This window comes from Polypterus senegalus, chromosome 6 (genome assembly GCF_016835505.1).
Source record: "Polypterus senegalus isolate Bchr_013 chromosome 6, ASM1683550v1, whole genome shotgun sequence".
Classification (NCBI taxonomy): Eukaryota; Metazoa; Chordata; class Cladistia; order Polypteriformes; family Polypteridae; genus Polypterus; species Polypterus senegalus.
In genome coordinates, this window is record NC_053159.1 from 112,456,498 (window position 1) to 112,480,640 (window position 24,143).

Genomic DNA, 24,143 nt, shown 5'->3' on the forward strand with positions numbered 1-24,143 from the left:
TAAACATTTTGTAATTACTCATCTGTTCACCAGATTACTCAGCCAACATCAGAAACATGATTTTTATTTTTAAATTTCATACTGACAAGGTCATAATCAATATTCTGTATGTTTCTTCCATACTATGGAATGCATACATTATCAAATCATAAATTATGATTTGCGATAATTTAACATAATGTGAGGGACAAATGATATAAAAGAATAACGCTATTGTTAAGTTTGATCTCTTTCTGAGTTTTACTTTGCCTTAAGGTATAACTACCTTGTTTTACTAAATCAGATTTGGTGTAGATGATTTTTGGAACATTTTAAAATTTAGGATCTTAACTTGTGGAATACAAACGCATCCAGTTTGTTCTTTCCTGTTCACAGCAACAGAATCTCTAAACTCCACTGTTGGATGTTAAACTGTACTGTATATTTTTTAATAAATTATTTAAATGCATAAGCTTAAAATGTAAAACTCTGGCAGGTAAAGAACCATTAAGAAATTAAGCACATAGTCAAACTACATTAGATCAGCCATATGCAGAGTAAAGGTTGCTATGCAAGTAGCAGCCTTTTACATAAGCGCCATATTTCTCACTGTTCTTCTCTTTGTTTCTGAACTTATTTACTATTTACTAGTTAACGGTCAGTGCCAAACACCAGACAACGACACTATGGATGCCTGTCCATCCATTATGTAATATGTATGTATGTATGTATGTATGTATTTATTTATTTATTTATTTATGTATTTAAATAGCTTTTATAAAAAGTCAAATTTCCCCTGGGGTCAAATAAAGGTTCTTTCTGTCTATTTATCTTTCTATGTATCTATTGTATCTGAAAATAGCAATGCACCAGTTATCCTTTTAAAAAAAGGATGGTCTGTTTTAAGTGTCCGGCCAAATAATATGTGTATATATAGAATTAGTGCATGCACAGTAAAGCAAAGACTAAAAAGAGCAAGACATGCTGTACAGCAGAAAATCCAGCAGATGGGGTGGAGAACAAACAGTTTGAGAAAGTGCTGAGCTTTTATTTTAACTACGTACAAGCCTGCACTGCAGATCTTCTGCTGCAGATGTTTCTGCATGAATAATATATAGCAAAGAGACAACAATACTGTTTCACTGAGGGCTTTTTTTCTTCTTTTGTTAGAACGAAAATCAGTTTTCACTTTTAACTACAATATGAAGTGAAATGTTATCTAAATATCAAGGGCAATAAACTGTGAAATTTGTATACACCAAGAAACCTGGGAAAATCAACATTTATTTTGAATCAATTTCTTTAATTCAGAAAAAAGACGTCCAGAAATAATAGCCACTCGTTTTCTATTCATTTTATACCATACCAGGTTTATCCATCAAGCTGTCTTCGGTCGGCTCTGCCTTTGTTAGTGTATCCATGTATCATAAAACATTTATTTAAATATGTAGTGGAGTTTAAGAAGTATGGTTGTAATTCCTAATAGAAGAAGAACTCACCCTAAAATTAAAGAAAAAAGAAAGATTGATAAATAGACATTAGCAGTGAGAAAACACAGAAGGTATTCCATGGTATCAATGCATTATATCAATAATACGCCTTCAGATGTGCCGTTCATGCAGGATGCAGGACTTATTCTGTTGTTTATTAGGTGTTTACCTTGTTTCCCATGTGCAGATAGTGCTTGCCCCACTGAATACAGTAGCACAGCAGCAATCGACAGAATAGCCCTTCTCCCCTCACTTCTTCTCCTCTTTTTTTCCTATCTACCAAACAAGCCGCACTCACCTCGACCAGTGAGTCTTTGTCCTAAGCCATCTTACTGAGCACTATTACTTAACTTAAAAAAGCTTAAAATGCTTCAGCCTGCCAACACTAATATTAGTCTTTTCACAATGTCTCCTTTTTCTTTTTCATTGGCTGCCTTACAGACATCCTACATCCTGCAACATAAAGAATAATAATATATCATCATTACTGGAGATTTTATTTTCACCTTTTTTGAGAGTTATCTCCATGAATGTTTTGCAGGGTACCTCGGCTTTGTTCTGCTACTATATTAATCTTGAGTGTACAAACATTATTCAGAGGTTTTGTACAGGCACACTTATACTGTATTTATAAATTGTTTTTTTAAAAGCATTCATTAAATATGTCTAAGTATTTATTTTAGATTTAATTATTTTGAGGTGCAATTGGTTACACTTTTTTGATTTTTTCAAGTGTAACACAAGCAATTGAAGAGATGTGCTAATTATAACACAATGGTAGTAGCAGGATTTGAACCCACAACCTCAGGGCGTGAAGTCCAAAACCTTACCCACTACACCCCACTGCCTTATTTTACATTACAAATTCACGGCAACAAGGTAAGACTCAGGTTTGGCTGGGATGTCAAGCCATCACAGGACACACTATTTCATGTATTGCTAATTTAAACCTACAAGTCAACCTAATACAGTATGCACATTTTTAGTATGTGGAAGAGAACATGAGTTGAAAGAGTCAGAATTACTGACAAGGTACACTGCAATGCACATTGGTTCCAATTTAAGTTGCTAAATCACCTAGACTGCAGGTCTTTGGAGTTGTGGGAGGTAAATCAAATGTGTGTGTCGGGGCTTACAAGCTCAAAACTAACAACAAATTGGTGCTGGGTTCAAACCTTGGTTGCTGGATAAATGAGACAGTTGCACTATTGCTCCACTATGCCAATTCATGCCATTTATAAAATGTAAAAATAAATTGAACTTGGTATAAGTTTATCTACATTTGTTCGATTATCAAGTTCTTTTTAGATATATATGGGTCAGATAAAGGATTGGAATGAAAGATTGTTCTTTGAAGCAGAGGCTGCATTTGTAAAAGCAGTCCCAAAACAACTTTGGAAGCCGGCGCGGACACAGACAGGCGGACACGTTAATGTCACCAAATACACGTTTATTTACAAGTGCCATTATTTACAAAGGTGCCCCAACCCCCAAAAGTCCCCAAAGTCCTGGCCACAACACAGTGCCTCTTTCCTCTTCTCCTCTCCTCCAAGACCTTGTCTTTCTCCTCCTGACTCCAACCATCACATAAAGGGAGGTGGCCCCTTTTGTATGTACCCGGATTTGCTCCAGGTGCTTCCTGGCAATCTTCCACCGACACTCCCCAGTGTGGCAAAAGTGCCGGCTGCATACCCAGAAGCACTCCGGGTGTCCTCGCTTCTCTTCCCCCCGGCACTTCTGGGTGTGGCGGAAGTGCCGAGGTCCAGGGCTCCCAAGGCACAGGGGCGCCCCCTGGCAGTGACCACGGGCTTCTACAGGGTAGAGCTTCAAAGCTCTGTACCCGTGGCTCCCAAAGGAACCAGGGTGGTCGCCCCCACGTGGTCTGAGGCAAGTGTAAGCCCTCTTCCGGTCTTCCTAGGCATCCCGGCCAGGTCGCCACCCCAGTCATCTCCGACACAACATAAAGCTTCTTGATGGCACTGAGCAGAAATAAAGGGTACAACTCAAAAAAATGTTACTTTGATATATTCCTTAGCTATAGTCTCTTCTTTCTGCATGTTCCCACATAAATCAAAGTGACAGTATCATGTGCTTTGAGTATAATTGAACAACACTAACCCCTTTAAATTGAAAGATGTAAGACTGCGTGTTGGTGCCAGTGCCTGGGATTGTTTTAACCATGTGGACAGCACCCAAATTTATTTATAAAAGTATAAAACATTTCTTTTATTTTTTTGTGAAAACAATTGTCATTGAAATAAAGGATTTAGAAAAATAAATTAAGCTAAAAAAAAAAGGGTATGATGAGAGAATAACTTTACAAAATATCTGATTTGCCCAGTGCACGTCTTTCCCTACTTAAAGCAGATATTTTAGAAGTAAAATACTGCATGCCAATATTTTAGTTTGTGGAATGAAATCTTTTTAAAAAATGTATATTTTCCGTTGTCCAACCTCGCATCAGGAAAGATGTGTTGTACATGTGCATAAAGCACTACATAATTCCATCTAAAGATGTAAATCTAGTGGAGTCAAAATTAATAGATTTCAAGTATTGTACAATGCTAATAATTGAGCCAAGTATCATTCAGATTGAGTGTTTCATTTTTGAGTTATTGTATCGAAACTGTGACATCCAGACCTACATGTAGACAGAGAGAGAAAGAGACATCACACAGAAAGCAGTCAGATCATATTCAGGGACATACATTTAAAAGTTGAAATGAAATAAATATCTAATGGCAAATCAGGAATTGTCAAGAGTGCTTTAGCACACATAAGAAGAAAGAAGAATATTTTCTTACTGTATACAGTGGAGTGGATAGAAAGGTGTGTCAGGAGTGATTTGTGACAGAGTGAGATCAGCTATGTTATATGGGATGGAGAGGGAGGTCAGTGGAATGGTGAGGATGCAGGGAGTAGAGTTGGCAAAGGTGGATAAGTTTAAATACTTGGGATCAGCAGTACAGAGTGATGGGGATTGTGGAAAAGAGGTGAAGAAGAGAGTGCAGGCAGGGTGGAATGGGTGGAGAAGAATGTCAGGAGTAATTTGTGACAGACGAGTATCAGCAAGAGTGAAATGGAAGGTCTACAGGACGGTAGTGAGACCAGCTTTGTTATATGGGTTAGAGACGGTGGCACTGACCAGAAAACAGGAGACAGAGCTGGAGGTGGCAGAGTTAAAGATGTTAAATTTGCATTAAGGATGGACATGGTTAGGAACAAGTACATTAGAGGGTCAGCTTAGGTTGGACAGTTTAGAGACAAGGTTAGAGAGGTGAGATTGTGTTGGTTTGGACATGTGCAGGGGAAAGATGCTGGGTATATTGGGATAAGGATGCTAAGGATGGAACTGCTAGGCAAGAGGAAAAGAGGAAGGCCTAAGAGAAGGTTTATGGATGTGTATAATAGAGCAAGATGCAGAGTGTAGGATGTTGTGGCACCCCTTAATGGAAGCAACTGAAAGAAGAAGAAAAAGAAGATATATTTTACATTATATTATAACTACATGACTAAGACTGGAAAAGCATCAATCAATAAATAAAGACAAATACACATAAAAGTAGCAAGTTTCTAATTATTAGTAATGCACCCATGAATCAGAGCAGAATCTGAAACGTTAGGGATGGATTTCCATTTGATTGGTGATTAACCGATAAGGTAAGCAATTAAAATGATTAGATATGGACAGACAAGCATATTTGTGTGTGTGTGTGTATGTGATACAGAAGAAAAAATAATTTTATAAATACAGTATAGTCGAACACTTGTGAGTACAAAATGTCACTATTAAAAAATTCTAGCACCTTGTATAACATTTGAATATCTAAAATTAAAAGTGAGAGATGAAACTTGATTAGGGTACTAAGTTTTGCTTAGCTGCAGGAGAAAGTGGGGTACAGTATATTAAGAACAGCATGAAAAAATACTGATACAAAAATGTAAAATGTGAAATTTTATTTTTATCAGGTTTTTCACAGTAAAAAGGTCACGCTGTGAGTAACTGTAGAAAACATTAAAGGATAAAAAAAATTTTTCAGTCACAGTTATTTCTTCTTAATCATGGTACAGTATTTATTAGTTTTACACATGAAACTGATTTCTAAACTGAGGCATACTTTATAAATTAAAAAAGCAACTTGTGTTTCATTATGGAGCCAATGGGTACTAGAGTCCCTTTGTAAAGAAAAGCCTTATAACTTATATTGATATAAGTCCTCTTTGAAGTAGCAAATGTTTCATTTTAAGAAAATGTACCTTCCTTATTTCTGTGGAATGCTTTTGACAACAAAAGTAAACTGAAAATATTTTATCAGAGATTCTTAAAACTACATTCTTGAGGTAAGGATACGTTTTTTACTCGTTTGTCTGCTTGCAGTAGCCATAGTGAGTGGAATAAACCTCATAGAGATCCAGATGCTGTGAGGCAGTAATGACTGTTCTGTGCTACAACTGTGCGTATGTTAAAATATCTGTACTGAACTTACTGAACTTCTGTCTAATTAAACTTAGGTGGTTCGGTGCGGTAAAGTGGTCCAGGTGTGCATGCATGTGTGTGTGTGTGTGTGTGTGTGTGTGTATGCCTATTTGCCCTGTGAGGGTCTGGTGCTCTGTCCAGATGTTGTTCCTGCCTTCGCCCTTAGATTACTAGGATGAGCTGTCTCTGCCCTATGACCCTGCCCTGGATAAGTTAATGATTATAGCATCTTCTCAGTTCTTTTCACTTGTTTGCATGCTACATGTGAGCTTAATATTCATGTGTACATTATCAATCTGGTGACAGCAGGCAGTATCTTTGCAAAATAAAGAAATATGCTTCTGTATAGTGAAAGTGAATCCATGGGGAAGACAAGCAGGGTAGTTGGTGAAGTGAAGCGCATAGCTGGTCTCCTTTAAAAAAATAACTAAATCAAATAACAATGGTTTGCTTTTTTTTTGCATTTTTATCTTCTTAAAACAACATAGAAACATGCAGTTTTGCAAAATATGTGTAGTCTCAAGACACGGATCAATACTCCATAATATTTTTGGCTTGAAAAATTGATGTATTTAATTTTTAATGCTTTTCTTTATAATGGGACTCCAGTCCACATAAGCTCCATTATTAAAAGCAACAGTGGGATAGTACTTTGTACAATTTATAAAATATGCTTCACAATTCCATATGGTAAAGTAATTGTATAAGTAAATCTTCAGTAAGGATTTCCATAAGCTTTGGCATAATGCTTATGTGTATGTTGATTAATGATTACAGAGTATTTGTAGTGAGGGTCAAATCCCGGCATAAGTTATAGTGGAAGAATTGACTATTTTCCAGGTGAAAAAACAAATTTTTACATGAAGTTTGGTGAGTGATAAATATCTAGACACCTATTTTATTTACAGATCATGCATAGAAGGTAGAAAAGAGCACAGATTCAACAACTATTGGACTTCGAAAGGGATTAGTTTATTGGGATTTGTATGGGTAGTATGTCTATTCAGTTGCATGGAATGCCTGTACATTTTAAAATGTATGGGACTAGAGACTAGATGGAAAAGAAACTCCCTCTTACATAAACAGCATAGAGCCATACAGAAGAATCACTGAAAGGAAGGATTGTACATACAGTACACTGCAGAGTAACAACTAGTCAGCTTGTGCTCTAACATTAAGTTTCAAAGGCCAAACATGACATGTGGGATATTAACCTGCACTTTAGAGTTCATATGTGACATGGCACTTTAATACCACAGAGTAGACAAAAGTGTATTCTGGACAGCAAAGTGCCATGATGTCAAAATATCAAGGACTAACTGTTTTTCTGGACTCCCCTACTTGAATCCAGTCAAATGAATATTGTTTGTTTCCTGGATTTTGTCCCTCACACAGAAAACTTTTAACATTAATGAAGTATCCAATGACCTCCTGGCAGAAAGTATCTAGACCCTCAATGAGTCAATGTCACATTGTATTCAGGCATGTAAATCAAGAAAAAGTATACATAATGCTGATTTTTTGCAATTAAAATTTAAAATCCTGTAATCATATGTTTCATATATTAATGTCATCATTTGTGCCAGACTTGGTAGATACCAGGTGATCCCTCCTGATGTTGCAGTTTGCATTTTGATTGTAACTTAAATGTTAAATTCCCATATTTTGTATTTTGAGTGAACAAGGCATGCTTCCCTAGCTCAAATTTTACAGTTATGTTTCAGTGAATCTCAGTTGTGATCATATACTGTATATGAGGGGCTGTCATTTATAGCATATATATTATTACCCTGCACTATCAGCAAATCCAAATGCATTTCACAATACTACTTTCTCGATAACTAAATAATTAGAATTGTTTTCATAAACTAAGAAGATATGGAATGTTATAGGGAAATCTTATTAATACATTACCAGCAGTTCTTGTTTTTTAAATAATTTTTTTATTTAAAACATTTTTATTTAGTTGCAAGCTGTATGTCTCATTTCTATATCAAATGAAACGCTAGGAAAGAACTTAACAAAATAGTACGTAACTTTGTATGAATTTGTCTTGACTGCAGTATTATTCAAAAATAATCGGAAGTGCATTTGCAAAAATGCCACATGCACAATGGTAAACTTAAATCAATATTTTCAAATTATCAAGGATTGATAATTAATGTTGTTTTTATTATTTTTGTCACTGTTTTCTGATTCAAGCTTTTACTTTAGGTTTCTTGAAGTACTCTTTTATATTGACATATATTTAAAATCTCATTCAGCCTGTATTTGTACTTGTTGAAATGCATGTTCAGTCTAATATTTAATTAGATTAAGAGATCCAAAAATATTCATCACAAATAGAAGCATCAGCCAGACATTCCCAGGAAACCCTAATAGCTCATCTAGGATTCCCGGGTCTATTCAGTCTGTTTCTCTTGTTTCAAATCCAACTCACTACCATTGGTTGTGATCAGTTGACAGCTCTCCCCCTCTCTTCATGTTAATGTCCAAAACATACGATCACGGGTCAGATGACACAATTTATGCAGGACCTTGTACATGAGTGGCAGAGAAAACGAGCATGAGATAGCCAAGCGGATTGGAGTGGCAGCAGCTGTTCAGCGGACTTTGTACTGATCCATGATGGTAAAGCGGGAGCTGAGTCTAAAGACAAAACTCTCGGTTCGCTGGTCAGTCTACGTCCCTGTCCTCACTTGTGGTAATGAGCTGTAGGTAATGACCAAAATAACGGGATCTCGAGTGCAAGTGGCAGAAATAAGATTTCTACATAGGGTGATTAGGTTGAAATTATAGTGTGAAGCTCATTGATTCGGGAGAGCCTCAGAATAGAGTTGCTGCTCTTCCAGATCCAATTGAGCCAGTTGGGGTGGTTTAGGTGTGTCATAAGGATGCCCTCCCAGACGGCTCCCTTAGAGCTGCTCTGGGCTGTTCCCACTAGAGGAGACCCTGTGGCAGATCCAGTACATGCTGGAGGGATTATATCTCTTGGCTGGGTTTGTAACCCTAGAAATTCCCCAGGAAGAGATGGAATCTGTACCTGGGAACAAGGAAATCTGGGCTGACCTTAGCAAGCTGTTGTCACAAACCTCACCAGGAAAACTGGCTGAGAAACTGAGATGAGATATGGTTCACAAATAATTAAAATACTTCAGGAATTTCAGTATTTTTTCAGTATTTGTATCTGTTGAAATGCATGCTCAACCTGTTTTAATCAGAATATACAATTTAAAAAAAATAAAAATAAAATTTTGAATATAATTTTTTTAATTCACTATTATCCTGAAAAACAGCCTTGTTTTATTAACTTTACTTTGACCCTGGGGATCCATAATGACTGCATTTTTTCATTCCAAAATATAATATCTTAATTAGATACCTGTGTCAAATTACTGATCTTATTTAGATGACTTGCTCCAGTTGAGACCTGAATACCCAGAGTTACCAATAATGCATCTTTTCTCCCATTTGAGTAGTTGTAATATTAATGGACAGGATTCAATTCAGTCGCTTTTTCTTCACTTTAGTCAACTTGCTTTATAAGACACTGAGCCCTTGAATTTTCTTCTTCTTATCTTTTCCTTAACAATCAATTAACAATGAGATGAAAACAACAATATACAAACTCTGCAGAAGTTTACTAAAATTTGAGACTGTATGTATTCATCCTAAACAGCTGATTAAGTATAAACTTGAATTCAATGTATTCTTGTATAGCACTCTTTACTAAGTATAGGCTCAAGAGCACTAGTGTGTATTTTTATCTATAATATATTATCAGTAAACATTGAAACCACAAAAATACATTTTAAGTTTCACAAACATTAAAATATAAATACATCTCAATGATAAACTTAAACAAATCTTGTCAATACAAATTTCATCAATATAATAATTAAGAAAGAGCCAGATGACAGATGGATGAGATCAAAACAAAAACACCAGTTTATAGTAATCCTGTTTAAAGTAACCTGTCTGGGGGAATCTAATAATGTACAAACTAAAGACAAATGATAAGGTCTTGTGTTGCCATGGTAAACATTCAACCCCACGAGTTCCAGTATTTGTAATGTCTTTAGGAGACCAGCATCGTCAGTTTGTAGTGTACACTCTAGGATGTAAGCATTAATAAATTTGGTTAATAGGGCCCAAGTCATTTCAAACTTTTTGTGTTACGAGATGGAGTTTGAAATGTCTGGTCTAAACTTTCTTGGAAACTAACACAGACACTTTCAACCCAGGACCAAAACCCCCAGAACCTTGGTTAACAGCCATTACATTAAAGTAACATATATTCAGTGATGTAATTCAATTAGTTAAGTGGTATGTGAATGAGCAGTCAAATTATTATTTAAAGTTTATGTTTATGCATGTCACTCAAGGGTTGAAGTACTGTTTCTGGAGCTCTTGGTATTAATCTGAATTTACTTTGTCTCATTGACAAAATAATTAATTGAATTTTGCTATAGGTCTGCTTCAGGTTCCAGAAAGAAACGAAGATATAGGTGAGTACAGAGTTTGAATATTGAATCAATTTAAATTGTATCATTTATATTTTTTTATTTGAGGCAATACTAATAACAGCTGCAGTGGTAGCGCTGCTGCCTCACAGTAAGGAGACCTGGGTTCGCTTTCCAGGTCCTCCCTGCGTGGAGTTTGCATGTTCTCCCCGTGCTTGCGTGGGTTTCCTCCAGGTGCTCCAGTTTCCTCCCACAGTCCAAGACATGCAGGTTACGTGCATTGGCAATCCTAAAATTCTCCCTAGTGTGTGCTTGGTCTGTGGGTGTGGGTGTGTGCCCTGCGGTGGGCTGGCGTCCTGCCTGGGATTTGTTCCTGTCTTGCACCCTGTGTTGGCTGGGATTGGCTCCAGCAGACCCCCGTGAACCTGTGTTAGGATATAGCGGGTTGAATAATGGATGGATTCATAATAACAGCACCAAACTAATTATTTAAAATGTGTACGCTAAGAGCAGTACTAGCTGTAGTTATAGGTTATTGAGTGTGTTTTGATATTTATATTTGGTCAGCCTCTCACTCAGTTTTGTAAAGGTATGTTTTTTATTAATAATAAGGTGTACAGCAGGTAAAGCTGCTGCCTCACAACTCCATGAGTTTGATTCTCATTCATGGTTTGTTGAATTGGTGCAATCTTAACTGTCTGCAAAGGTTTTTTTTTTTAATTTTATTGTAATCATTCTATACAAATAGATCAATTGTTACAAAAAATAGGATTGAAAACAAATCAACCCCCACCCCTGAGAAATAGAGCATGGCCAACGGAGTAAAACTTAAAGCTTGTAAACATACCTAGATTGATTAGTTTAATAGGGCAATAGAGATGAATGGGGAAGAAAAAGAAATGCGGAGAGACTTGCTTCCTCGGTGCTTTAAGAGCTTATTCTAAAATATTACTGATTAGATCCTGCCATGTTTTGAAAAAGTTCTGTACAGATCCTCTAACTGAGTATTTGATTTTTTCCAATTTCAAATAGTATAAAACATCAGTTACCCACTGACTTAAAAGAGGAGAGTTAGGATTCTTCCAGTTTAGCAAAATCAGTCTGTGTGCCAGAAGTGTAGTGAATGCAATCACAGTTTGTCTGTCTTTCTTCACTTTAAACACATCTGGAAGAACCCCAAACACAGCTGTTAATGGGTCAGGAGCGATTGTGACACCAAGGCTGTCTGAAAGGCACCTACAAATTTTGGTCCAGAATGACGTTAATTTGGTGCAGGCCCAAAACATGTGACCCAGTGAGGCTGGGACTTGATTGCAGCGTTCGCAGGTTGGATCTTGCCCTGGAAACATTTTGGAGAGTTTTAGACGAGACAGATGTGCTCGATATATAATTTTGAGTTCAATAATTGTCTGCTTTGTGCATATGGAGCTCGAGTGAATTCTGTGCATTGCTACTTTCCACTCCTTTTCAGTTTGCAAAGGTTTTAATAGAAGACCCTATGCAAACTATCAGATTCAAACTTGAAATGTTTTCTTGGTATAGTGTTAATCATTTAATTTAAAAACAAAAAGTGTATGCCAGTGTTTTCCAATACTTGATCCAGAGTTTAGTAAGATTTTTTTTGTTCCATGATATTATTATTTTAGAGACAAAATGTTGCCTTTAAATGGAGTTATGATTTAAAATTACCCTTTTGTCTACATTTATTGTTGCAGTGCATTCATTTTTGATTGTTTACATTTCTTATTTTAATATAATTATATATGTATTAATCATGCATCTTATGCATACATGTGCTATACAGTACTTGTTTATACTGTAGATTAAATATATTTTATCTTGTAGTGTAATTATAATCTGTAGTAGTGCAACTGATATGAAATGATCTTAACAGTTTAAACCACATTTATTTGTAGAATTTAAGAATATTCAGCTGGTTTTGTTTTAAGAAATTTTCAAACTCATGTTTTACTCCAGCAGAGAAACTGCAAATTTAGCTATTCAGCCAATTACATTCAGAAGCAGGTATTATTTCTGTCTTTTTTCTTTAAATATAAAAGACACTTAAGTGATTCAACGACAACGATTTTAAAAGTTAATTTGATTTAATTGTTGGCACGACAGGAAACAATGCAGAATTACCAATATTCAGATTTATTAATTAAATTAATTCTTTGAATTTGTTTTTTTCTGTTTTATTTCAGATCTGGAAGCCCAAAGAACAAACACAAAAGCAAGAACAAACAAAGAAAAAGGTGAGACTCTCTCAAAAAGAATCAAGAAAGCTTTCTGAGAGAAATACATGATTGCTACCTGTTTTAGAACTTTTAGGTATAACTTGCAGTCTTTGTGTTTTCCACTATTAATACACTTTGGACAAACTTCAAATAAACCTTTCACTGCCTTTGAACCAAGAGTAAATAATGATAAAGTAATAAAATGCAGTTTTTACTTTTACGTTGTTTTATTTAAGAATAAAAGTATGCTATGTTCTGTATCTGTTACTAAATAGTTTTAAAATTGCATAATTATTTAAATTTCACCTTGCTGTCATTCTTTTATTAACCTTTTTGGCATTTCATGCATCTATCTGCACTTTTCATTGTCATTAAGTAGCTTAAAAATAAACGCATGGAACATTTGTGAATATTGATTTGCTGCTAATTACTGAACCCTTCAGCTCCTGATGAAAAATGAAAGTATCTTTCAGGTACCAGATTTTAAAATTTGTTGTTCTTCTCCTTAAACTGTGATCTAATTTATATGTAAAAATTATGAGAACAATCTTAGTTTGCTTTTATTTTAAATTGCCAATTTCCTGTTGCCGTATATACTCACATGTGCAGTAGTATGGCTAACATATAAAGCAATGGTATTATCTGTTTGAAATGTGGTATAGCAGGGAACATATTTCTCATTTCAAGTCCTTGTTGTTTCCTATTTTTTCAACTTGAATGATATTTTAGTTTTTTCCTGGTACTGAAATTTTATTCAGATAACTACATCCTTATATTGTAGCTGTTTGGATAATAGGGATGCTATAACTGTATGAGAGACTCTTCTGTTCTGGTGCACTATTTAAGGTGTACTGTAGTCCTGATTTGTATTCATAATTAGCTAGAGCAAATTCTGGTACCAAGCAGTAAAAAGAAAGCAATTAATGTCAAAGATATAAAAAAATAGAAAAGGTTTGCATAGCACTTCCTTTACATACTGTTCCACAGCTTTTATACTGGGCAGGGAGACTAACGGGTTTTTATTGAATTTTGTGCAAAGAATTGTTTTTTTGAGACACACACATTATTATCCACTTATGTTTGTAAAAGTGTCTCACAGTGCTATGAAGAAAGTCCATGACACTGTTTTGTATTTTTAATTGAAAACAGAAGTTTAAATATAATTAAAAAAGAGTATATTACCAGGTACCAGACAACAAGCCTTTGTGGATGGGGATAATGTTTGTCAATTATGGTGTCAACATGGTATTTTTTAGAAGACTGTAAAACACTAAGCCATTGCTAGTCAAGATGTAAGTAAGCAAATCTTGCATTAAAATAGGCATTTTTCATTTCATGTTTTACACATATTTAATATTATGCAGATATTAAGGCTACAATGTACACATACTTATGGTGACCAATTCCTGCATCACAATGGTTTATGATAAAAGCAGTTTTGAAATACAGTGATTACATTTATGCACACCAGCATCATTACAGTGGTGTAAGATCTTCGAGTTGTTATAGATAGATAGATAGATAGATAGATAGATAGATAGATAGATAGATAGATAGATAGATAGATAGATACTTTATTAATCCCGAATGGGAAATTCACATACTCCAACAGTAGCATACTGATAAAAATAATATTAATGAAAGAGCAATAAAACCGCAGTGCAAGTTAAAAAATGCAAGGTGGAGAGTGTAAGGCAGGAATAACAGTCTAAACTCTTGTGTAGTGTTAACGTTTACCCCCCCGGGTGGAATTGAAGAGTCACATAGTGTGGGGGAGGAACGATCTCCTCAGTCTGTCACTGAAGCTGCTCGTCTGTCTGGAGATGATACTGGTCAGTGGATGCAGTGGATTCTCCATGATTGACAGGAGCCTGCTCAGCGCCCGTTGCTCCGCCACAGATGTCAAACTGTCCAGCTCCGTGCCTACAATAGAGCCTGCTTCCTCACCAGTTTGTCCAGGCAGGAGGTGTCCCTCTTCTTTATACGTTCGCCACAACTGTCTGATAGAACATCAGCAGCATCTTATTGCAGATGTTGAAGGACGCCAGCCTTCTAAGGAAGTATGGTAGGCTCTGTCCTCTCTTGCACAGAGCATCAGTATTGGCAGTCCAGTCTAATTTATCATCTAGCTGCACTCCCAGGTATTTATAGGTCTGTACCCTCTGCACACAGTCACCTCTGATAATCACAGGGTCCGGGAGGGGCCTGGGCCTCCCAAAATCCACCACCAGCTCCTTGGTTTTGCTGGTGTTCAGGTGTAGGTGGTTTGAGTTGCACCATTTAACAAAGTCCTTGATTAGCTTCCTATACTCCTCCTCCTGCCCACTCCTGATACAGCCCACGATAGCAGTGTCGTCAGCGAACTTTTGCACGTGGCAGGACTCCGAGTTGTATTGCAAGTCCAATGTATATAGGCTGAACAGGACTGAAGAACGCACAGTCCCCTGCGGTGCTTATTGTTGCTGACTGCAATGTCAGACCCTGCAGTTCCCGAGATGCACATACTGTCTGTCTGTAAGAAAGTCCACGATCCATGCTACCAGGTATGAATCTACTCCCATCTTTGTCAGCTTGTTACTAAGGAGCAGAGGTTGGATGGTGTTGAAGGCGCTAGAGAAGTCCAAAAAACATAATTCTTACAGCACCACTGCCTCTGTCCAAGTGGGAGAGGGATTGGTGTAGAAAATAGACGATGGCATCCTCCACTTCCACCTTCCCCTGGTATGTGAACTGCAGAGGGTTGAGGCCGTGGCGGACCTGTGGCCTCAGGTGGTGAAGAAGGAACCGGAAGTCATTCAACTCACCAGGACGTGATACCTTTGGGACTAGGGTGATGCAAGATGTTTTCCAAAGCCTCGCGACTGTCCCCTATTCCAGGCTCAGGTTTGATGATGCGCTGTTGAGGACTCCCCAGCTCCAACGCACAGGCCTTCAGCAGTCGTGGCGATACTCCATCTGGACCCACTGCTTTGCTAGTACGAAGTCTCCTCAGCTCTCTGCTTACCTGGGCTGCTGTAATTGTGGGTGGGGGGAAACTCTCTCCTATGCTGGTATCAGCAGAAGGATGGGTTGAGGGTGCAGTACTCTGAGGTGAGAGTGGGTTAGGGTGGTCAGACCTGTTAAAGAAGTTATAGGATTATAGCTTATATGTGAATTCTGTAACCTACCTTGTGTAACAAAATTTTAATGACATTGAAGGCTGACCATCCTGCGTGCAATGCTAAAAGAGCAGAGAATGTGGCTGCTTTTACTTCCCAAGCCTCTGGCTGAATTGGATGGATCTGTGACTTTTTCAGATAATAGCTAAATGACCCAGTCATGGACATGTTAATTCCAGGATGGACTGTTTAGGAGACCATCATAAAAATATTAAATTAAAAGATGTCCAGTTGAGTTGAAAAATATTCAGCATCATGTACACTCAACATTGCTAAGGATGTTTGTCACTTTGTACAGAATGTTTACTCAATTATTTATAACTACCATCTGCTATATATTTTGAACACTTAACTAACACTTCCAGGTTTTGTTTTTGCTATCACTATATACATGTACTACTGCTTGTTTTTGCAGTGGTACACAACTAAGCAATGCTTCTTTGTTTTTTGCTTATTACATAAGTTCTGCTTATAAAGGTATATAAATCACATTAATGCTGTCAAGTTATATACAATTTGGATTCTCATTAGAGCCACTTTAAATCTCATAAAGGTAGAGTATATTTTTCATGTTCTATATGTTTTTTTGTGAAAAAAATCAAAGGCATCTGGTTTCGAGAAAAATATATAAAATTTGAAGGGAGGTTAACTTAATTTTTCAGACTGTCTGGAAGTGAGTATATATGTTTGTGCATGGCTGATGAAGGATTAAAATCCGTTTCTTTATTTGTAGTGGTGTAAAAATTCTCCCACCTCCCTGTAATTCTAATACTGTATGGATTCCCAGCTTAGTAAAACTGAAGCTTATTACAGTTTGTTAAAGGATTTGGAGGCACAGGATTTAGCACTGCTGCCTTACATCTCCATAGTTCTAGGTTAGACTGCCTTGAATACTGCCAGGATAGGCACCTGCTTTTAGAAAACTCAAACTGGATTTGTGCGTTAGAAAATGAATGAATTGATAGATAGACTTCAAAAATGTATGTATTACTAGATTTTATATACACTTGTTTTTAATGTCATTCCTTTTTAAAATGTAAGTGGAGAAAAAATAAAGGAAACATTCAACAGTTTGGGGACACGTTGCTGTCCATTTTCTCAAATCAGTTTTCCTTGTCTTACCAAGAACACACTCCCATCTTCCATAATGAAACTATCTGCTTTTTCTTTTAGTTCTGTCCAGCAGAGGCTCTTTTGTTAGGGTGTGGTTGCTGCCAAAAGACCACAGGCCTCACACTGGATGTCCCCTTGTTCTCTCTCTCTCTCTCTCTCTCTCTCTCTGTCCCTCTCTCTGTCTCTGCCTCTGTCTCTATCTCTTTTTAAATTTCTGGAAATTTTGCATGCTTTAAACTAGCTGTGCTTGAATTCCCAGTAGCTTAAATGAATGGGTAATTTAGCTCTAATGTAGCAAAGTAGCAGGCTGCTGCATGGCTTTTTGGGAGTCACGAGTCTGGTGGTCTACGTTCTAGTAACTGGCATTTTTTGTTGATTTGCCATTTTATTATTTGCATTTCCTTCTCCCGGGCAATCTGCATTTGTCAATCCTGTTTTACATGGTTGCCATCATTATTTTTAGATTCTCTCCTGACCTTAATTTTAAGAGTTTGCAGTAGTGTTGGATTGATACTAAAATTTCGACTTAATACTAATACTAAGTAATAATACCCAGATTTGTCATCTCAGTATCCATGCCAAAACCATACCTTAGCAAATAACAGATGACTCTAAACCACACAGGCTGATAGGCCACACAAACAGACAGATGTTTTAAAAAAAAAAGTACTTCTCATAGTTCTGGATCTGTAACCCAGCTTCATGGAAAACGTGCCCCTCTTAACTTTACTTGTTTTTACTGTAAATACCATTTTAACGCCTGTCGAGCTCCGAGTCTATGAAATTCATCGGGATGAACAAGGGGTAAATGATTGGCAAGATTTGATGTGTTTCCTCCTTTGGTGACATAAACCTTGTAACACTATTTGCAAACAGGTGCTGTAATATTTTCAGGTTCAACTTTTTCATTTGCCTTATTAGCAAACTATTGCCATATCTCACTTAACTGCCCTGTCAATGCTATCTGTGCCATTTTTTGGATCTTTCCTTTTAATAAACATAGCATAAAGCAACTTTAGTCACATTTTCATGTACAGTAGTAAGATTACTGAATTTTACATAATGCAGGTATAGTATCGCTTTGAACAATTGTTAGTATGGTATGTTTTAATACTTGTATACCATACAACACTAGTGTGGTTGGACAGTTAGTTTCATTTGCTAATTTGGAATATGACTCATTGTTACCCATTTTTGTGTTCCAGTAAAATTTGAGTTTTGATTATTCTTGATCATTTTCAGTACAGTTTGATCATAAAAACACTTTCTATGTTTTTAAGTTGCTTTTGTTTCTGGCTGTTATACTGATTTCACTCTTTCAATGACAATGTCTGGTAGCATGATGTAGGGATTTACGTCACTCAAGTATTGTGAAAGCTATGTTATCAAGAGTCTTGTATTCATAATAGGTTTACCATTGGCAAATTGGCCTTAAGGTTGGGTCTTTCCTGAAAGAAATTGGAACCAGCTGAGAGGTGCCAATGGTAATGGAAAGTCATTAAAGGAAATATTTTATAAAAATATTAACTAAAAGTGGTTATGAAATGGTTACAAACAGTTGACTTTATCCCTTTTTATACAATATTTGGCAAACCATTAAATGGCTAGTGAAGAGTAGGTGGGGAAATGGCCACGTTTGTTTTTAGTGAGATGACCTCTGTTGGAAATACAGTATGAACCTGGTGGGTATGTCCTTAGAGAATTCTGCTAAATGGTTTTGTTAGACTTTTTATGGAAATGCTGAATATACTGTCTTTTGGAGTACCTAGGTTATTGATTTTTTTCTTGTTTTGTGAACTTGGAGAATGCTTATGACCATCGATTTCAGTATATTTTGGTAACAGGTACTATGAAAGTTCAATGGTCTGGCGCCACTGTTGTATGACATTGATTGCTATATTGGCACTAAAGGACTTTCCATTGGGTGTAGGAATCTTCTAAGTTTACATTCTGCCTCCCTTCCAGGATTTGTTTTACGGCATGCACAGGTTTGGTTTTGTAGCTACAGTTGTGCTTGAGTTTGTGAACCCTTTGGAATTTTCTGTATTTCTGCATAAATATGACCTAAAACATCATCAGATTTTCACTCAAGTCCTAAAAGTAGATAAAGAGAAACCAGTTAAACAAATGAGACAAAATTATTATACTTTGTCTTTTATTTATTGAGGAAAATGATCGAATATTACATATTTGTGAGTGGCAAAAGTATGCCAACCTTTGCTTTCAGTATCTGGTGTGACCCCCCCTTTGCAGAAATAACTGCAGCTGAACATTTCCGGTAACTTTTGATCATTCCTACACACCGGCTTGGAGGTATTTTTGCACATTCCGCTGTACAGAACAGCTTCAACTCTGGGATGTTGGTGGGTTTCCTTACATTAACTGCTCGCTTCAGGTCCCTCCACAACATTTCGATTGGATTAAGGTCAGGACTTTGACTTGGCCATTCCAAAACATTAACATTATTCTTCTTTAACCATTCTTTGGTAGAACAACTTGTGCACTTAGGGTCATTGTCTTGCTGCATGACCTACCTTCTCTTGAGATTCAGTTCATGGACAGAGATGTCCTGACATTTTCTTTTAGAATTCTCTGATATAATTCAGAATTCATTGTTCCATCACTGAAGGCAAGCCATCATGGCCCAGATGCAGCAAAACAGACCTAAACCATGATACTACCACCACCATGTTTCACAGATGGGATAAGGTTCTTATGCTGGAATGCAGTGTGTTCCTTTCTCCAAACATAACGCATTTCATTTAAGCCAAAAAGTTCTGTTTTGGTCTCATCTGTCCACGAAACATTCTTCCAATATCCTTCTGGTTTGTCCACGTGATCTTTAGCAAACTGCAAATGAGCAGCAGTTTTTTTTGGAGAGCAGTGGCTTTCTCCTTGCAACCCTGCCATGCACACCATTGTTGTTCAGTGTTCTCCTGATGGTGGACTCATGAACATGAACATTAGCCAATGTGCGAGAGGCCTTCAGTTGCTTAGAAGTTACCCTGGGGTCCTTTGTGACCTCGCCGACTATTACACGCCTTGCTCTTGGAGTGATCTTTGTTGGTCGACCACTCCTGGAGAGGGTAACAATGGTCTTGAATTTCCTCCATTTGTACACAATCTGTCTGACTGTGGATTGATTGGTGGAGTCCAAACTCTTTAGAGATGGTTTTATAACCTTTTCCAGCCTGATGTGCATCAACAACTCTTTTTCTGAGGTCCTTAGAAATCTCCTTTGTTTGTGCCATGATACACTTCCACAAACATGTGTTGTGAAGAGCAGACTTTGATAGATCTCTGTTCTTTAAATAACACAGGGTGCCCATTCACACCTGATTGTCATCCCATTGATTGAAAACACCTGACTCGAATTTCACCTTCAAACTAACTGCTAATCCTAGAGGTTCACATACTTTTGCCACTCACAAATATGTAATATTCGATCCTTTTCCTTAATAAATAAATGACCAAGTATAATATGTTTGTCTCATTTGTTTAACTGGTTTCTCTTTATCTACTTTTAGGACTTGAGTGAAAATCTGATGATGTTTTAGGTCATATTTATGCAGAAATATAGAAAATTCTAAAGGGTTCACAAACTTTCAAGCACAGCTGTAAGTATAACCCAGTAGAGTTGGGAAGTTCTGTATTTGAGGTTTGGGGTTCTGTCCTAGAGTAGAACAGTTTCTCTCTATCTCTCTCTCTTTCTATTTTTACAGGTCAGGGAGAGTAAGCTTTGGAGGAAGTTTTCCATTTACTTTACAAGCCAATCTGTATCTCAGTTCTTGCCATTGGTCACATAGTGAGTGTAATTATGCAAGTACAGGCAAAAGTATTTAAAGGAATGATATTTTTAGATTATTTACCCATGTAGTTTGTAGTGGTGGCTGAGAAAAAATATAAATCTCATGTTTTCAAGCATGGCGGAGAGAAGTTCATGATATAATACAAGTCACTGGTAATCAAGGCTGTACCACGGACAAAAAGCTGTGAAAAATGTCCATGGGGAAAAGAAAATCTTACATTTTTCATGTTGCATAATCCACATATCAGTTATTCAGTTATAAGCTTAAAACTTGGAAAACACATTGTTTTTTGCTAGAATATTATTAAATATGTACTTCAGCATCATAAACAGGTAAGTAATTGCACCATGGAACTGATTTTTGAATTCAAGACAGTACTCGACTAAAAAATAAGGGGGAAAACGGATCTTCAGTTTAAATGCTTTTGTACAGCATTGGTCACTACTAGCTTGTATTAGATCAAAAACTTTTTTATCTCTGTTCTTCATGAGAATGCACCTGAGTGGCAGCGACAGCCTTATATATTTTTCACAAATTACGAATTGTCTTATTAATTATTTCCTTATGACTTATGACTGTTCATAGACTTTTTCAGTTATGACACAAGCTAGTCATTTGACTTGCCCAGGATCAGAAATTGAAACAGTGCACAACGATGGAAATTGAACTACGAACCTTGGGGTTTAAGATTTAATTTTTTAGCCACTGTACCATACTATAAGGTGATGCAAACAAAATACTTATCCATAGGCTCCCATAGTAGATGATAGTAGTCCATTAAACAAGTGTTGCTGATATTTAGTGATATTTGTCTTAAAAAAAGACAAAAAAACACACACAAATGTATCGGTATATTGATGTGTATAATAGGTCCTCTGAACCTTCAGGTTGAGTTGAACATCTTTTGCCTATCTTTCATGTCCATAAGTCTTTTTGGGAAAGAGAACTTTCCTTTAACACTGTAGAGAACATATTGCTGCCATCCTATCTCCATATTTTTTAAACATCCTATAATGAAGCAAGATAAGAATGATTACAATTACAGTCTCTGTACCAGATTATTTTATTGTGTACCTTATTTCCTGACAGTGTTTTTGCGTGACAAAAAGTAAACCTTTACTTTGAACTTTATATTGGAACTGCATTAAATATCATTGTGCAAAATACTTGACATGTTTTGTGTAGTCTAGTAAGGAGAGTAAGCTGCAAATTGTTGCATGCATTTAAGGCATTCACCCTAAGACTTTTCTTCATACAAAACTGAAAAACGACAGAATGATTCTGGAAAAACAGGGAAACCTAGATTAGAATAATCTAATTATTCATGAGTATATTTTCAGTCTGTACTACAAAGGGAAATCCATATTCCTACTGGGTAGTAGTGCCTTTCATATCTCAATTCTAACTTCCATTTTTTTTTTCATTTTCCCCATTGGAGTCACTCAGTTTAAGAAGCATTTTTTTTCTCTGTAATTATTTTTAAATATTGTTGGTGGTTGGATTTTCATGAGCACATTACTCAGTAACATCCATTTCTTGACATTTGTTTGATTTTATTGCTGCCCTAATACCTTATTGCTGTCGGATGAATTGAACGAATGTCAGTTAATATGTTTAGTCTCTATCCAGCTGTTTGGAATCTTTATTAATGAGACATTCCCTTACTTATTTATATAAGAACATGGAGGAAAAATGTCAAGCCATTCTCTTTCTACTTTGTCATTTTCTGTTCATGTGGTAATTTATTTGTGCACCTGACTTGTGTCTAATTGCTGTTCTTGAAAATTCCTATTCATTTTTCCTTAAGATCCCCTGCTGAATCACCTGGAGTAAGGTCCCACCGCCGAGGGAGTTGCTGTAGCTCACGCAGTGCCTCAATGTCTTCACTGGGTAGCCCTTTGAAATCACCAAGCAGGTGTGTCTGAAGGTCTTGCCTCCCTACAAAGCTGAACTTATTTGTGTCATGTTTATTTCCTAGTCCTGAAACTGAGGAGACATTGAAGGGAACAGAGTCAAGGAGAACCTCAGATACACAGAGTATATTTCCAACTACTGTATAAATTCTCAAATGCCTTTTTTTTCCCATAGTGACATTTATAATGAACACCTAGTGTAGATGGGCTTGACTCTAAATTGACCTTTATGAATGAGTATGGGAATGTCAGCAAGCATGCCCTATGACGGGGTGCAGTACTCTCCAGGGTGGTTTCTGTCTTGTGGCTGATGTTGCCAGAATAGGCTCTGGCTGCTTGGATAGAATGGATTCCATTAAATAAAGGATGAATTTTACAAAATAGGGGTTAAACCCATTATCACAAAATATGAACATACTGTGGAAACCCCACAAGTCATGTAACCATTTTACTGCTTTACATATGTATCATTCAAAGTCAAAACTATATTACACATCAAAGGAGGTTACGCTTAACTTTTAACTTATTATATAACATACTGTTTAGGCCTCACCCTAGAGTGCTGTATGCAGTTTTGGTCTCCAGGAACAAAAAAGATATAGAATTCTAGAAAAAGTCCAGAGGGGAGTGGCTAGGCCTAATTCGTGGACTGCAAGTTATGAGTTATGAGAAGACATTGAAGAAGTAGAACTGTTTTAGTATGAAAAATGGAAATTAAGAGATGACAGGACTGAAGGTTTTAAAATTCTGAAAGGAATTAGTACAGTGGATCCAGATTTTTACTTTAAAATGAATTCTTCAGCAGGAACACAAATATTGAACAAACATCAGAAAGTTTTTTTTTTTATATACACCGAGAACTATAGACATATGGAATTTATCAAGTTGTGTATCTTAAAGAGGGTGGCACGGTAGTGCAGTGGTAGCGCTGCTGCCTTGCAGTAAGGAGACCTGGGTTTGCTTCCCAGGTCCTCCTAGCATGGAGTTTGCTCCAGGTGCTCCAGTTTCCTCCCACAGTCCAAAAACATGCAGGTTAGGTGCATGTGGGTGTTTGTGTGCCGTGTGTATGGGCTACCCAGGGATTTGTTCCTGTCTTGTGTCCTGGGATTGGCTCCAGCAGACCCCCTTACTCTTGAAGGGTAAAATTAGATAAATATTATTGGCGAGTTCAGTTGGGCTAACTGGCTTGTTCTTGCTGAAAAATGTCCAATGCTGTAAGAAGCAGATTGTGAAAATGAATGAATTAAAGGATTTAATGAAACAGTCGTAAAACTGACATGTATTTACATTCAGCTTCATTAAAAAGCTATCCTCCTTAATAAGTTGTTTCTTTGTCTTAGAGGTTTTACTGATTATAGGGTATCTTCTTATCCACCTGATCTGACATCTGCAGATTTATCCAACTTGTTTGATGCATGTAAACAAACTAGCCAACCCGCGGCGTACCATACGCCGCATAATCAGGCTGGTTTTTTAGTGATTATTAAGCACAGGGAGAAAATTA

The 24,143-nt window shown here is 36.8% G+C and overlaps 1 protein-coding gene across 5 annotated transcripts in view; it reads left to right on the forward strand.

The window, feature by feature from the left end:
• srrm3 (serine/arginine repetitive matrix 3) overlaps positions 1–24,143 on the forward strand; it is a 474,513-nt gene that overhangs the window by 402,566 nt on the left and 47,804 nt on the right. For all 5 annotated transcript variants that reach the window (XM_039756801.1, XM_039756797.1, XM_039756799.1 and 2 more), the window contains 3 exons: positions 10,419–10,454; positions 12,614–12,664; positions 22,534–22,641. In XM_039756801.1, the coding sequence (XP_039612735.1) occupies positions 10,419–10,454; positions 12,614–12,664; positions 22,534–22,641 (195 nt within the window). The remainder of the gene's footprint in view (positions 1–10,418; positions 10,455–12,613; positions 12,665–22,533; positions 22,642–24,143) is intronic.